A 17750-nucleotide genomic window follows, 5' to 3' on the forward strand; every position below is an offset into this window, starting at 1 on the left:
GTGAAATAAGACAATAATCACAAACCAAAACAGCAACAGACACATTGCAAAATACATATTGACATTAGGGAGAGGCATGTGTAGCCAAGTGATCATAGGGTCCAGTGAGTAGCTAGGCGAGCTGGAGACATGGCGATTCAGACCGTGTCTGTGTTCTTTTGCCTATCTTAATCTTTTCTTTTATTGGCCAGTCTGAGATATGGCTTTCTTTGCAACTCTGCCTAGGCCAGCATCCCAGAATCCCCTTTTCGCTGTTGACATTGAGACGGGTGTTTTGCGGGTACTATTTAATGAAGCTGCCAGTTGAGGACTTGTGAGGCGTCTGTTTCTCAAACTAGACACTCTAATGTACTTGTCCTCTTGCTCAGTTGTGCACCGAGGCCTCCCACTCCTTTTTCTATTCTGGTTAGGGCCAGTTTGTGCTGTTCTGTGAAAGGGAGCAGTACACAGTGTTGTACGAGATCTTCAGTTTCTTGGCAATTTCTCGCATGGAATAGCCTTAATTTCTCAGAACAAGAATAGACTGACGAGTTTCAGAAGAAAGTTTTTCGTTTCTAGCCATTTTGAGCCTGTAATCGAACCCACAAATGCTGATGATCCATTTACTCAACTAGCCTAAATAAGGACAGTTTTATTGCTTCTTTAATCAGAACAATTTTCAGCTGTGCTAACATAATTGCACAAGGGTTTTCTAATGATCAATTAGCCTTTTAAAATGATAGCCAGTCCAAGTTCAACACAACGTGCCATTGGAACACAGGAGTGATGGTTGCTGATAATGGGCCTCTGAACGCCTATGTAGATGTTCCATAAAAAAGCTGCCGTTTCCAGCTACAATAGTCATTTACAACATTAACAATTTTAAATTACAAAAAATTTGATTTTCTTTCAAAAGTGACCCCAAACTAGTGTATCTTCTAATAATACAAAATAAAACAGTTTAGTAGACTGTCGAGGAAATTAGACCTAATGTTATGCTTGTGCCCATTGCTTCTAAAAATGATTCTTTCAGCACTGACATTGCTCCCATACCACCAGACAGGCAGTGTTGCAGCGCGAGGTGGAATAGCTATAATGTTAGGATTCAGATTTCTTTGTGCATTACCAGAAATGAAACAAAATGTCAGAAATACCTTGAAAACAGCTATGACAGCATTTACATTGCTATAAATCACAACTCGCACATGTTCCCATACTTGACAATTTTATTAAATGATCACACTGTTGAGCCCAGAGTGTTACCATGCACCAATGTGGCTGGTGAATTAGACATTCTTACGAGCCAATGCCAAAATCTACTCAGGTTTGGCAGGTGGAGGGTGATCATTTTAGGGCCTGAGTATAACACAGGATAGCTGTTATTTTTCTTATAACGAGAATCAGATGAACAACAAAATAATATACAGGAGCGCAGTGGGAAAGGCAGTAAAAAGTGGCTCACTTATTATCACTGCAACAGGCCACAGAGAAACAGGCATATGGGCAAGGCAGACACTTCCATTTCAGGAGTCATGAAGATAATGCACCTTACTGTTTGACCAAATAATTTAAATCGCTAAATAGTTAACTGGCTAGCTAACGAGTGAGCTAACTAGCCAAGCTACAAGCAATGGTTTGAATTGTCCATCTTACTGCACTATGCTCTCATCTTGCCACTGCCGAGCACATCACGCTCACACACAGACTTGTAGGCTACATGTGGAGCTCTTTAGCATCTTGAAAAATGCGCCTCGGTAGGAGTAAGCTATAATTTAATATACATATGTCTTCTGATTTTGCAGCTGTACAACTCTGTGGATCCAGATCTCTCTTACTGTGGAAAGCCTTTGAGGTGCAAGATATTTTTAGGACATTGAATTCCACAGCTTGTCCTTTGATACACAAGACACTTGCTTGACCTTCAGGCAGTTTGGCAAGTTGTCCTGGCACTCCTGTCTGTCTGCGTGTCACATATCAGTTTGCAAACAATGTAAACAAATAATTGAGTTAATAAAGCCACGTACAAATATGGTCTATTATTTGCTTTCTTGAGTAAGACAGCTCCAAAATGCAGGTGTTTCAGCCTAGCTCAGTGCTTTCTGTGGTGGTAGGGCAGCCAATGGAAAATACAGAGTGTAACATGCTGACCACACCGCTCACGTTGCAAAATAAATGTACACATACATGTTATTCGATCATTGCACCCACACTGCTCCTGGGCGTCAGCAAACGTCTGGGTGGCCAGGCGCTAAAATAGAAATTGGTTCTATTAGTGATGCTCAGCAAGTCCGGCCTCTCCCATCTCCTCATTAGTTTTAAGGAGCATATACTGTACCCACGTGGGTGATTGAAAGATGAACTTAGGTCCACACTCCGGTAGATTATAGTAATGCTGTAAAGTTCGTTGCCAACTGCCATATAAAGTCCAAAGAAGAAAAAGAAGCCTTAAGGAAAAAAGAGAGATGATGAGAAATGTATTCGGTTTACCTGTGGATTAATTGTCCGAGTTGAGGACCTTATGCATTTCAGGGAAAATAACAACCCAATGTTTATATACCAGGACAAATGAGCTAACAACAGCAAGCTGGCTATTTAAATGGTCATACATGTTTAATACCTTTTGACCTGTCCCCAAATTAATATTTGGTTCAGAATTTGTTTTGATATTTCAACCTGCGTGTCCTGATTTGCTTCTGGTGTGGGTGAACAAAATGAATGTGTGCACTTCTGGTTTGGACAGCATGTAAGGGTTGGTAATGTTCTTAAGTTGTCACTCATGGAAAAACTACGTCACTGCAAAACCTACCCACGCCCCCCTCCCCATCTTGTCCTTCTGAGAGAGATACTCAGAAGTGAGATACTGAGTGAGATACTGCAAAACCTACCCACGCCCCCCTCCCCTTGGAGAGTACGAAAATTCAAACCCCTTGGGTGCTGCCTCAGAGTTCAATTAGAAGTGCTCAATGTCATTGACCACAAATAAAATGACATAAAATCACGTTATATCTACCGTAGTTTTGATTGGACTGATCATGTCAACATCAGAATTTCAAAATCTTAGCTAGCATTCATCATCATGAATCAAGTCAACACTCTACTGGCAAATCCTTTTCAATCCTTCATATGAAGAGAAATTATAGATAATAACGGATCGGAGCTCATCGCCCATTGGACATTACACAACAAGATGGAAATCGCAAATTCAACAATAAATGGTTTGGAAGGAATCAGTGGCGCCGAAGAAGATGGTCGCTGTTTTACGATCCCGTAACCAATTGTGCATGTTTTCTTGCGTTATTTGTAACTTATTTTGTACCTAATGTTTCTGCCACCGTGTCTTATGACCGAAAAAGAGCTTCTTGATTTCAGAACAGTGATTACACACCCCGTACTGAAGTAATTATTCTTCAACGAGTCAGATGGGAAGGATTTAGTCCAGACACCCGACAAGGCCCTCATCCCCGTCATTCGCAGGAGGAAAAGTCGGAGGTATCGTGGACAACGGCCCGTGTGCCTTGTAAGGATCGGTCACCGAGAAGATAATCCTTTACCATCGGTCCTATTAGCCAACATACAATCAATCGATAATAAAATAGACTAACTACCGAGCACGTATATTCTACCAACGGGACATTAAAACTGTAATATCTTATGTTTCACCGAGTCGTAGCTGAATGATGACATGATTAACATACAGCTGGCGGGTTTTAAGCTTTTTCCGCAGGAAAGAACAGCGGCCTCTGGTAAGACAAGTGGCAGCGGCCTATGCATATTTGCCTGCGGTAGAGTTTCTCATGATAAGCTGTTGACCACAATATTTACCAAGATAGTCTACATCTATATTTTCCGTAGCCGTCTATATACCACCGCAGACCGATGCTGGCACTAAGACCGCACTCAATGAGCTGTATACGGCCATAAGCAAACAGGAAAACACTCATCCAGGAGGCAGAAGTCCTAGTGGCTGGGGACTTTAATGCAGGGAAACTTAAATCAGTTTTACCTCATTTCTATCAGCATGTTAAATGTGCAACCAGAAGTAAAAATAAAACACACAAAGAGACGCGTACACAAAGAGACGCGTACAAAGCTCTCTCGCCCTCCAATTGGGAAATCTGACCATAATTCTATCCTCCTTATTCCTGCTTACAAGCTAAAACTAAAATCAGGAAGCACCAGTAACTTGGTCAATAAGAAAGTGGTCAGATAAAGCAGATGCTAAGCTACAGGAGTTTTGCTAGCAGACTGGAATATTTTTCAGGATTCTTCCGGTGGCATTGAGGAGTACACAACATCAGACACTGGCTTCATCAATAAGTGCATCTGTGACGTCGTCCCCACAGTGACCGTACGTACACACCCCAACCAGAAGCCATGGATGACAGGCAACATCTGCACTGAGCTAAAGGGTAGAGTTGCCTCTTTCAAGGAGCGGGACTCTAACCCGGAAGCTTATAAGAAATCCCGCTATGCCATCCGACGAACCATCAAACAAGCAAAGCACTACACCGGCTCCGATGCTCGTCGGATGTGGCAGGGGTTGTAATTTCTTACAGACTACAAAGGGAAGCACAACCATGAGCTGCCCAGTGACACGAACCTACCAGATGAGCGAAATTACTTCTAAGCTCGCTTCGAGACAAGTAACACTGAAACATGCATGAGAGCACCAGCTTTTCCGGACAACTGTGTGATCACGCTTTCCATAGCCTATGTGAGTAAGACATTTAAACAGGTCAACATTCACAAAGACGCAGGGCCAGACGGATTACCAGGATGTGTACTCCGAGCAGTGACGGATTTAGGCATAGGTGACATGGGCAGCTTGCCGGGGGTGGCACAGGGCACCCGCACAATTCTATTTTTAAAGTATAAAACAAACGATTCGGAATGGTGACATTTGCGCAATCAGTTTTCTATTGCTCATTGCTCACGTCAATGATATCATGTCACTGTCTGGGACTGTGGGTCAGTTAAACTTGTCGGAGTGGGCGCCCTGATTCTAGTTTGTGAGCTGGGCAGGCTACAGTCTGGGAAGGTATCTCACTCAGAAGGACAAGATGGGGAGGGGGGCGTGGGTAGGTTGACCTCAGGTCTCCACAACTGGAAGCCCGAGGTAGGGGGAGCAGGGGAATTTATCAAATAGTTCTGTGACTTCTTACAATCAGTAATGCAATTAGTAATGCTATAAGTTGTGCAATTTAGTTTGTGTTTCTTGTTTGAAGTGCAATAGTGTAATAATCAGGTTCTCTTCTTTATAAGTGTGTTATTCTATTTGTGTGATATAGGATTTGTGCAATTTAGTTGTATTTGTGTTTTTTGTTAGCAATAGGCTAATATTGTAATAATTCGATTATCTTTAATTTCTATTTATATACTACAATTTGTTTCTACTTGTCTTTGTTAGTTCTTTTTGAAATTTCTGAGTATATTTTTCTATTTATATAGTTTTAAATGTTAGTTTTAAATGGGGGGGGGGGGGGGGGGGGGGTTCGCCCAGGGAGCCATACAAGCTAGAACCGCCACTGGTAAGTGTCTTCACTGACATTTTCAACCTGTCCCTGACGGAGTCTGTAATACCAACATGTTTCAAGCAGACCACCATAGTCCCTGTTCCCAAGAACACTAAGGTAACCTGCCTAAATGACTACCGACCCGTAGCACTCACGTCTGTAGCCACGAAGTGCTTTGAAAGGCTGGTCATGACTCACATCAACACCATTATTGCAGAAACCCTCGACCCACTCCAATTTACATACCGCCCCAACAGATCCACAGATGATGCAATCTGTATTGCACTCCACACTGCCCTTTCCCACCTGGACAAAAGGAACACCTACGTGAGAATGCTATTCATTGACAACAGCTCAGCGTTCAACACCATAGTGCCACAATGACTCTTTACCGGTACCCCCTGTATATCAAATCAAACTTTGTCACATGCGTTGAATACAACAAGTGTAGACCTTACTGTGAAATGCTTACTTACAAGCTCTTAACCAACAGTGCAGTTCAAGAAGAGTTAAGAAAAAAATTAACAAAGAAAATAAAAAATAAAAATAATAAAATGTATAAAAGTAACACAAGGCTATACACAGGGGGTACCGGTACCGAGTCAGCATGCAGGGGCACAGGTTAGTTTAGGTAATTTGTACATGTAGGTAGGGGTGACGTGACTATGCATAAATAATAAACAGTGAGTATACAAAACAAATGGAGGGGGGTGGTCAGCAGTCTTATGGCTTGGGGGTAGAAGATGTTAAGGAGCCTTTTGGTCCTAGACTTGGCGCTCCGGTACCGCTTGCCGTGCGGTAGCAGAGAAACCCTAGTCATTGACGGTTGACTGGAGTGTCTGACAATTTTATGGGCTTTCCTCTGACACCGCCTATTATATAGGTCCTGGATGGCAGGAAGCTTGGCCCCAGTGATGTACTGGGCCGTACGCACTACCCTCTGTAGCGCCTTATGGTCAGATGCCGAGCAGTATCCATACCAGGCGGTGATGCAACCGGTCAGGATGCTCTCAATGGTGCAGCTGTATAAATCTACTTGAAGATCTGGGGACCAATGCCAAATCTTTTCAGTATCCTAAGGGGGAAAAGGTTTTGTCGTGCCCTCTTCACAACTGTCTTGGTGTGTTTAGACCATGATAGTTTGTTGATGATGTGGACACCAAGGAACTTGAAGCTCTCAACCCGCTCCACTACAGCCCCTGTTCGGCCCCCCTTTTCCTGTAGTCCACGATCAGCTCCTTAGTCTTGCTCACATTGAAGGACAGGTTGTTGTCCTGGCACCACACTGACAGTTCTCTGACCTCCTCCCTATAGGCTGTCTCATCGTTGTCGGTGATCAGGTCTACCACTGTTGTGTCATCAGCAAACTTAATGATGGTGTTGATGTCGTGTTTGGCCACGCAGTCGTGGGTGAACAGGGAGTACAGGAGGGGACTAAGTACACACACCTGAGGGATTCAGTGTTGAGGATCAGTGTGGCAGACGTGTTGTTTCCTATATACCGTCACTTGTTATTTTACTGCTGCTGTTGAATTATTTGTTATTTTTATTTTCAATTTTTTTATAAACACTTATTTAAAGCATTGTTGGTTATGGGCTTGTAAGTAAGCATTTCACTGTAAGGTCTACTGTAAGGTCTGTTGTTTTCGGCGTATGTGACAAATAAGATTTGATTTGATTTATCTACAAGCATTGCAAAGCAATCACTAGCCTGCTATTCAGTGTTGTCCAAGTCTGGGTTTAAGGGTCTCTTTTCCAAGCTTAAAAGGATAAACATTCAACATTGGCCATGCTGTCAATCCAGCATGATTTCTGCCACTTTCAAGACAACTGGGAACTATGAATTAAAAACTAGCTCCGACTGGGAAAATACGTATTGAGCGGACATCCAACTCTGAATTCCAAGTCGGGAACTCTGGCCTCTTTCTAGAGCTGTAAATGAGGCTGAATTAACTATTTCGCTGCCTGACAAGGCTCCACTGATAGTCAGGTGTAGCAGTAGTAAGGTGTTGGGACTGCTTTATGTACGCCCTAACAGTTTGTGGGCACTGTTTGTCACTGTTATAGTGCAATTCATGTATTGTTTAGTGTTGTGCCAAATTGGGGGAGTTTGCCCCTCCAAGAATTACATGCCAACAATCACCTCTGGCTACTAGATCGATCAATTAGTAATTCTCTACTCAAAATGGCCAGACATCTAAGCAGACATGGCGAGAGGAAACAGACATGTAAAAAGTGGGTGGTATCAACTCCTGCAACATGAATAAAACAGCCATTTACTATGTTGCCAACATGAACTGGGTATTTTTCAGTGTTGACAAGACTGAAATAGTAACACACTGACCTTACTTCTAAACTAAAGCTTTGTGGAGTAGAATGCATAATTGAAGATGTTCCACAAGGCCCCCATCCATGTATATCTGCAGCATCTTTCACCAGCGTTCTCTCGCATCAGAGCCCTGGTGAAAGATGGACCCCTGAGTCAATCCTCCCTAGTCCAAATACCAGCTGATTGACGTATGAAGGTTGGTGACTTATGGAGCGTGCCATTTGCCCCGGGCGAGAGGATTACCATGCCGACGAGCACACCATGAAGCAGAGGAAAGATTCAAACTAAAGCTTTAGTGCATTTTATTTAAGAACAATATCAAGAATATCTTAATAAGCAGTGACCCACGTCTCTCCATAACTGACTTTTTTCTCATACAAAAGGGTTATTTGGCTGTCCCCATAGGAGCACCATTTTTGGTTCAAGGTAGAACCCTTTTTGGGTCCATATTGAACACTCTGTGGAAAGGTTCAACCTGGCACCAAAAAGGTTCAACCTGGAACCAAAAAGGGTTATCCTATGGGGGCAACAGAAGAACCCTTTTAGGTTCTAGATTGCACCTTTTTTTTCCTAACAGCATACTGGTTAACTACTAGAAAAGACATCCATTAGATGGCATAATAAAGAACCACATGCAAAAATGACTAATAAAAGGTTTGAATAACCTATGAACCTATGCAGGTTCAAATACTGGTCAAGATCTCACTCTTTGAGCGCTCCTGTTAAGTGCGACCTCAAAACCAGGGCAGTTGAAGGAAGGTATTAGAGGAATACTTTATCTGAGGGAACAGGGACACTTCTGAGCCACATTTCCTCCCCAATTTTCCACCCTCATATCCAGTAAGGATCCTCGCTCTCTGACATGTACACACACACTCCTGGCAATGATACCAGTCTGAGGGCTAGAGAGAGCATTCTGCAGGAAGTACATTGCAGACAGGAAGACGTCTTTGAAGTGCTGAGAGCTTAGAAATGGAATTGGGGCCAGACAAGATAGCCTAGCCCGTCCAACATATTACAAAGTGAGGAGCTGTGCTGCCATATCATATACTAATGAGTAAGAAGCTATACTGCTGGACTAATATGTATTTTAGTTAATTATACAATAATTCATGCTCTCTCTCACACACACACCAAAAATACTTGGAACCTTGACAATGAAATCGATTGCTTTGAATTGGCTGTCTCAGCATTCCTATCTGTGGTTAGCTAGTAACTACTCTGCAGGTTTTTGTGTGGTCATCAACAGACGCCAACCTGCTCTTTTGTAATATGTATTCCACAGAATTTTTTGAGGCAGAAAAAGTATTACTGAAATCTCTATGCCTTTAACTAAATATTTTCCTTGGTGTTTTCATTATTTTCCCTCCATGGTCCACACACACACACGCAAAACATATAGCCTACTCATGCACTTGCACAAACATGCACACATGCACAGACACGCACACAGTCCTGACAAACTATCCTGGGGGGGCAATGATGCTAAAACCCACCCCTTGCCTCAACACAACCTGCCCACTCTGTACCCGTGCCATGTGCATTACGGTCAGGCACTAGAGTGGCATTTAACGCACAGCTTAGTCATAATCAGTTTAACAGGGGGAGAGCGCCTTCCTGTTAGTGGGCATATGCTCATATCATGTTTAAAGACACACTATTCCCCTGGGCGGGGACATAACAAGTGGAGTGTGGATGGGAGCAGACGGTTGCCGCGCACTCCTCCAGGCCTCCATTAACGTCGCTCTCCATGCTCCCATGCCCCCCACTCTGCCATCCCATATTGCTAAGAGCCAACTTAAATGGTGGTGGGGGTGTTGAGTTTGTGTGGCGAGCAAGACATTAGAGAAAGGACCTGAGACCAAAGTTTGGGGAGAGATGGAGGGTATAAAGAGGATGTACACAGAAAGAGGAGCAGACAAAAACAGAAGATGAGAGTTAAGATGGGGGGAGAGAGAGAAAGATTAGACGGAGGGCAGAGAGAGAGAGAGAGAGAGAGAGAGAGAGAGGAACAGAGAGCACTCTGGCTCGTGTCCAGGGTTATCGCTGGCCAGAGTCGAGGCGCTTGCCAGCTGAAAGCTTGAGGCAGCAGCATTCGGACAGGAGAACAGAGTACAGCGCAGTCTCTGTGGGTGTGTGTATATAGTCTCTAGAGCTTTGTGATGTCCGTCCGTAATGTCGGAGATGGGGAACATATGCAGAGGAGCACATGAGCGGCAGAGCAAGGTGACAGTCAGTTCTCAGTCGCCCAGAGGCATATGACACCAGCATCACAGCGTCACTCACTGTACTGTCCTCATCTCCTTGGCAATAACAACAGTCTTCTGCCCTCCTGGCTGAATGGGACTACATACTTTGAGGAGGATATACAGTGCCTTTGGAAAACATTCATACCCCTTGACTTATTGCACATTTTGGTGTGTTACAGCCTGAATTCTAAATTGATTAAATACATGTTGTTTCTCACAAATTTACACACATTACCCCATACTGACAAAGTGAAAATGTTTTTAGAAATGTTGGCAAATTTATTGAAAATAAAATACAGAAACCTCATTTACATAAGCATTCACACCCCTGAGTCAATACATGTTAGTATAACCTTTGACATCAATCACAGCTGTGAGTCTCTGGGTAAGTCTCTAAGAGCTTTGCACACCTGGATTCTACAATATTTGCACATTATTATTTTTTAAATTCTTCAAGCTCTGTCAAATTGGCTGTTGATCATTGCTAAACAGCCAAACCAGGTTTTCCTCTAGGATTTTGCCTATGCTTAGCTCCATCCCGTTTCTGTTTTATCCTGAAAAACTCCCAAGTCCCTAACGATTACAAGCATACCCATAACATGATGCAGCCTCCACTATGCTTGAAAATATGGAGAATGGTACTCTGTAATGTGTTGTTATGTTTGGGGCAAATCCAATACACTTCATATTGAAGTGTACTGATTGAATGGTGCCGGAGGAGATGGCTGCCATTTTATGGGCTCTTAACCAATTGTGCTATTGTGTGTGTTTCTTTTCACCATCTCTTATGACCGAAAAGAGCTTCTGGATATCAGGATAGTGATTACTCACCTCGTACTGGACAAAGATTTTTTCTTTACCGAGTCAAAATCGAAGGATTTACCACAAACACCCGACAAGGCCAACATCCCCGTCATTCGCAGGAGAAAGAGACGGAGATATCGGGGACGGATGTCGGGGTGCCTTGTAAGGATCCGACGGCGAGTGGGTGATCTGCATCTACCATCAGCTATTAGCTGATTAGCCAACGTACAATCATTGGATAACAAAATAGACGAGCTACGATCATGAATATCCTACCAACGGGACATTAATTTGTAATATCTTGTTTCACAGAGTCATGACTGAACAACGACATGGATAAAATACAGCTGCCAGGTTTTATGCTGCATCGGCAAGTTAGAACAGCTGCCTCCGGTAAGACAAGGTGTGGCGGTCTGTGTATATTTGTAAACAACAACTGGTGCACGAAATCTAATATTAAGGAAGTCTTGAGGTCTTGCTCGCCTGAGGTGGAGTATCTCATGATAAGCTGTAGACCACACTATTTACCAAGAGAGGTTACATCTACATTTTTCAAAGCTGTCTATTTACCAACACAAACCGATGCTGGCACTAAGCCTGCACTCAATGAGCTGTATAAGGCCATAAGCAAACAGGAAAATGCTCACCCACAGGCGGTGCTCCTAGTGGCCGGGGAATTTAATGCAGGGAAACTGTTTTACCTCATTTCCACCAACATGTTAAATGTCCAACCAGACAGAAAAAAAACTGTGGACCACCTATAAGATCAAATGGTACTACACCGGCTCCGACGCTCTTCGGATGTGGCAGGGCTTGCAAACTATTACAGACTACAAAGGGAAACACAGCCACAAGCTTCCCAGTGACATGAGCTTTCCAGACGAGCTAAATTACTTCTAAGCTCGCTTTGACACAAGTAACACTGAAGCATGCATGAGAGCATCAGCTGTTCTGGATGACTGTGTGATCACGCTCTCTGTAGCCGATGTGAGTAAGACCTTTAAACAGGTAAAAAAATAATTGTTTTTACCTTTATTTAACTAGGCAAGTCAGTTAGGAACAAATTATTATTTACAATGACAGCCTACCAAAAGGCAAAAGGCCTCCTGCGGGGACAGGGGCTGTGATTAAAATTAAAATAAATAAATAAAATATAAATGTTGGACAAAACCCAACACTACATACAGAGAGACCTAAGACAACATTGCATTGGCAGCAACACATGACAACACAGCATGGTAGCAACACAACATGACAACAAAATGGTAGCTGCAGAAAACATGGTACAAACATTATTAGGCACAAACAACAGCACAAAGGGCAAGAAGGTAGAGACAACAATACATCACGCAAAACAGTCACAACTGTCAGTAAAAGTGTTCATGATTGAGTCTTTGAATGAAGAGATTGAGATAAAACTCTCCAATGTGAGTGTTTGTTGCAGCTTGTTCAACATTCACAAGGCCTCGGGGCCAGATGGATTACCAGGACGTGTCCTCCGAGCATGCGCTGACCAAGTGGCAAGTGTCTTCACTGACATTTTCAACCTGTCCCTGGCGGAGTCTGCAATACCAACATGTTTCAAGCAGATCACCATAATCCCTGTTCCCAAGAACACTAAGGTAACCAGCCTAAATGACTATCAACCCGTAGCACTCACCTCAGTAGCCATGAAGTGCTCTGAAAGGATGGTCATGGCTCACATCAACACCATTATCCCAGAAACCCTCGACCCACTCCAATTTGAATACCTCCCCAACAGATCCACATATGATGCAATCTCTATTGCACTTCACACTGCCCTTTCCCACCCGGACAAAAGGAACACCTATGTGAGACTGCTATTCATTGACTACAGCTCAGCTTTCAACACCATAGTGCCCTCAAAGCTCAAATGAAATCAAATGTTATTATTGGTCACATACACATGGTTAGCAGACGCTATTGCGAGTGTAGTGAAATGCTTGTGCTTCTAGTTCCGACAATGCAGCAATATCTAACAAGTAATTCTAACAATTCCACAACAACTACCAAATACACACAAATCTAAGTAAAGGAATGGAATACCGAGCGGCATAGGCAAGATGCAATAGATGGTATAAAATACAGTGTATACGTATGAGATGAGCTCATCACTAAGCTACAGACCCAGGGACTAAACACCTCCCTCTGCAACTGGATCCTGGACTTTCTGATGGCCCGCCCCCAGGTAGTAAGGGTAGGTAACAACACATCTGCCACGCTGATCCTCAACACAAGGGGGCCCCTAGGGGTGCGTGCTCTGTCCCCTCCTGTACTCCCTGTTCACCCATGACTGCATAGCCACGTTCAACTCCAACACCATCATTAAGTTTGCCGACGACACAGCAGTGTCTAATCACTGACAACGATGAGGAAGCCTATGCGGAGGAGGTCAGAGACCTGGCTGTGTGGTGCCAGGATAATAACCTCTCCCTCAATGTGATCAAGACAAAGGAGATGATTGTGGACTACAGGAAAAGGAGGACCGAGCCAACCCCCATTCTCATCGACAGGGCCGTAGTGGAGCAGGTTGAGAGCTTCAAGTTCCTTGGTCTCCACATCACCAACAAACTATCATGGTACAAACATACCAAGACAGTCGTGAAGAGGGCACAAAGCCTATCCCCACTTAGGAGACTGAAAATATTTGGCATGGGTCCTCAGATCCTCAAAATGTTCTACAGCTGCACCATCAGGAATCCGACCGCAAGGAGCACCAAGTCTAGGTCAAAAAGGCTTCTGAACAGCTTCTACCCCCAAGCCATAAGACTCCTGAACAGCTAATCATTGCCCATTTGATATTCAGGACAAAATGTAAATTATTTTTGTAACAGTATAGCTAACCAGTGATCCGGGTCAACAGCATCAATGTAACAGTTTTACTTCCGTCCCCTCGCCCCGACCCGTGCTCGCACCAGGGACCCTCTGCACACATCAACAACTGACACCCATGAAGCATCGTTACCCATCGCGCCACAAAAGCCCCGGCACCTTGCAGAGCAAGGGGAACAACTACTTCAGGTCTCAGAGTGAGTGATGTCACCCGATTGAAATGCTATTAGCGCGCACTACCGCTAACTAGCTAGCTATTTCACATCGGTTACACTTTGTCACATTTTTGCGGTATCACTTTAGTGCCTGGTTGCAAACAGGATGCATGTTTGGGAATATTGTTATTCTGTACAGGCTTCCTTCTTTTCACTCTGTCAATTAGGTTAGTATTGTGGAGTAACTACAATGTTGTTGGTCCATCCTCAGTTACCTCCTATCACAGCCATTACACTAACTGTTTTAAAGTCACTGTTGGCCTCATGGTGAAATCTCTGAGCGGTTTCCTTCCTCTCTGGCAAATGAGTTAGGAAGGACACCTGTATCTTTGTAGTAACTGGGTGTATTGATACGCCAAGTGTAATTAATAACATCAACATGCTCAAAGGGATATTCTGCTTTTTTTTTTTTTACCTGTCTACCAATAAGAGCCCTTCTTTCTGAGGCATTGTAAAACCTCCCTGGTCTTTGAGGTTGAATCTATGTTTGAAATTCACTGCTCAAATGAGGGACCTTACAGATAATTGTATGTGTGGGGTACAGAGATGAGGTTGTCACTTAAAAACAGTATTATTGCACACAGAGTGAGTCCATGAGACTTGTTTAGCAAATTCTTACACCTGAACGTATTTAGGCTTGCCATAACAAAGGGATTGAATACTTATTTACTCAAGACATTTCAGCTTTTCCTTTTTTTCCCATTCGTAAAAATGAATCTATATTTAAACCATTTTAAATTCAGGCTGTAACACAACAAAATGTGGAAAAATAATATTTTTTGTACTACACTGTAGTATATACTGTAGGCTACATGCAACTATTCTGCACATAGCAGCAAAGACTAACTATCAATGTAAACTTAACCCCTTGATTATCAATCCAAATACACTATCATTGGATATATGCAGTATCAACTTAACTGAGCATGTTTGACCATTCTTATGCATATGTTGTAGCAGTGATACCGTAAAATTAAAATAAACTCCCTCCAGTGGACATAGATGGAAGTACGGGGCAAACTGAATCCATAATATGAGACGGGTAAATTGGGATGAAAATTTATCAGTTGATCACCTCACCTGTATTGCATGACACTATGTATAACCATAGTTGGGGGCACAAACATATAAGTAGGCCTGCGTTTCGTGATCAAGAAAGTAGAGTGTCAAAAGAGAACTCTACGACAAGTGCTTAAGTTATAACACAAACGAACCATTTACAAAACCACTAATAATTTGAGTTGCGTTTTTAAACATACAAAAAGCTATTGTCGAGTCAGGAATATAGCTAACAGCACTACTGAGAATCAGGATGGTGTTTGGCACGCGCCTCTGCAGCTACCTAAAGGTTATTCAAATTAGTTTATAGCAGCATGACAATCCATTCCCAAACCGTATTATTAGATACAGTAGTAAATCAGGATTAGTGCTCTTAATTTCTTATTATCCACCCCCTTCTTCCAATGTAGATACAGGGCATGGGGTGGATATTCTTCATAATAAAATGCATTTTTATTACTTTTCCTCCTAATTTGTGCTCGTCTTATCATTACACTTTGAAACAGGTGCAAGCAATTCAAACACAATGGATACCAAATTGAATAAACTAAATTTTGCCTACTTTTGTTAGACATTTGTGGACAGGCAAACAAGCAATGATCCGAAAGCCATATAGCCTAGTAAACATAGCCACAATAAAACTTGAGCAGGAAGCAGTATAAAATATTGCACTTCAACTCACCTTGAGCTGCCGTTCCTCGGGTGCTGAATACACTTGCTATCAAAGTGGCCACATACCAAATCATAGTACTATTGCCAACCAGAAAGAAACCTCATCATATCTCAAAGTGCCCCTTTCAATAAACCTTTCATTGCTGAGTCCCCGGGTCGATAAACGCGCTATCTGCTGCGGTTGATATCCTTTAAATCATGCCCTGCACACTTTTTCACCGGCGCCCTTCGCTTTATCCCTCCCCTGCTCTCCTTCGCATCCTCTCTCGCTGAGACAGAGCACCTGCACCAGTGAGAGGAGAGCAGACGACGTCAGATGGTAAATCCAACATGAAACCAGGCATGACAATTTAGATTTTAGATCCGCCTCCACACTCTTTTCATTGGTGAGTGTAGGAGGCTTTGGGGCGTGGATTGGTTTCTCCACTGTCGCTTTGGAGGCACTACCAGACAAGCCCTGTTTCAAGGTGAGTTGGAGCGTGAAGTTGCATCGGAGCCGCAATGACATCTTCGTTACAAGGACCCATCTCAAACCTTAATTGCAGTCACAAATTAGGATAATCAAATATGTATTCTAGCTTCACAGGACTTTATGCAAAACCACTTTGAGCCATCTTGCAGGTGCAACCTGAGCGCGAGCGCATACACCCGTGTACGTGAGCGATCCTGCATAGGGTACTTCATAATATTAACCTACCGGTAATCCGTTATTGACAGAGCCATACATTGAAATAGTTTCTAATGATACTTGGCGTTCAGGAATATTGATTGTTTCCAACATGGACCGACACATGTTAAATTGCCATCAAACGAAATGCAACATCCGTCATCCTGATCTAGCCTTAATGTTAGTGTAAATAATAAGCCGACGCCCGACGATGCTGGCTGCCCACACGTCGGTGAAGAAGAGTCTCTATAGTTGATCTCGTAGGTTTATGTTTTCTGAGGATAGTTCTCTTTTTCGTTGTTCGAATTGTCATTGCGCCCAACCATACATCGTTGACAAGATGATAGTTATTATATCTATTCATATTTATCCCAGGCATAGTATTAGCTTTTGTAATAAGTTATTAACCATCGGTGTAATAACAACATGTATTTGATGAGCTTTTGATAGTGTTATGTATAGGCACTATAGTGTGTACAATATGATTGGTTTAATGTCCTATGTAGGCAGTTAGAAAGGCTTTATGAATGCATACCTAGCCTAATGTGTTAACAAAGTGGACAGCATATTACAGGAGTCTTTTAAGTCATGTTCACATTGGCAGTTTGAAGTGACTCAAATCCTATTTGCATATCCGATTAGAATCTGTTCTTTTCCCTGCAGTCTGAACAGCCAAAAAGCACATGGAATAGGATATTTCAAACCACCTTAGTAGTTGGTTTAAAGTCAGATACAAATCTGATTCCTGGCTATGTGACTTGTGTCTGAATGGTCAAATCTGATTCCTGGCTATGTGACTTGTGTCTGAATGGTCAAATCTGATTCCTGGCTATGTGACTTGTGTCTGAATGGTCAAATCTGATTTATTTGCCCTCAAGTGTTGCTTGCTAGCTACTCTGTTGACAGTTTGATAAGAACATGTGGTAGCTAATTAGCGTGTTAATTGTTTACTAACAGATTTGAGCATTAAGGCCTGCAGTGTGAACAGGGCTTTAATGTAGCCTACATGCAGAACACACTTTGAAACGTTAGCACGTGCCAACTAATCTGAAGTAATTGTTATTTTTTAACTCATGAGGTTTTAAATACCATCATAAGAGCATGTAAAGGATATTTGTTTAGTTCAATGGATGGATTTTAACTACAAAATAGTTTTAAAACAATTGGGATTTAACAATTGTTAAAACAATAAGTAGGAAAGGTTATTGTGTATGATTTGCTAAGGAGTTCTATGCAAACAACCAAATCAAAATCATCCCTAAATACACATTACTTCAGTGATAATTGTGGCATCTTTCTTCCACAGCTACTAGGCCTACAGTGGAAATGGTTTGCTATGCAATCCATTTCAGCCAATGTTTTTAATGGAAGTAGTGGTGGACTGCCAATGCTTTCTGACGCTCAATATGC

At 42.6% G+C, this 17750-nt stretch overlaps 1 protein-coding gene across 1 annotated transcript in view; it reads right to left on the reverse strand.

Annotated features, from left to right (window-relative positions):
* igsf9bb (immunoglobulin superfamily, member 9Bb) overlaps nucleotides 1-15964 on the reverse strand; it is a 190366-nt gene extending 174402 nt beyond the window's left edge. The window contains exon 1 of the mRNA XM_036937598.1: nucleotides 15684-15964. Coding sequence (XP_036793493.1) covers nucleotides 15684-15747 — 64 coding nt within the window. The 5' untranslated portion in view covers nucleotides 15748-15964. The remainder of the gene's footprint in view (nucleotides 1-15683) is intronic.
* Between the last annotated feature and the right edge of the window lie 1786 nt (nucleotides 15965-17750).

The sequence above is a fragment of the Oncorhynchus mykiss genome, chromosome 12 (genome assembly GCF_013265735.2).
Source record: "Oncorhynchus mykiss isolate Arlee chromosome 12, USDA_OmykA_1.1, whole genome shotgun sequence".
NCBI classification, from domain to species: domain Eukaryota; kingdom Metazoa; phylum Chordata; class Actinopteri; order Salmoniformes; family Salmonidae; genus Oncorhynchus; species Oncorhynchus mykiss.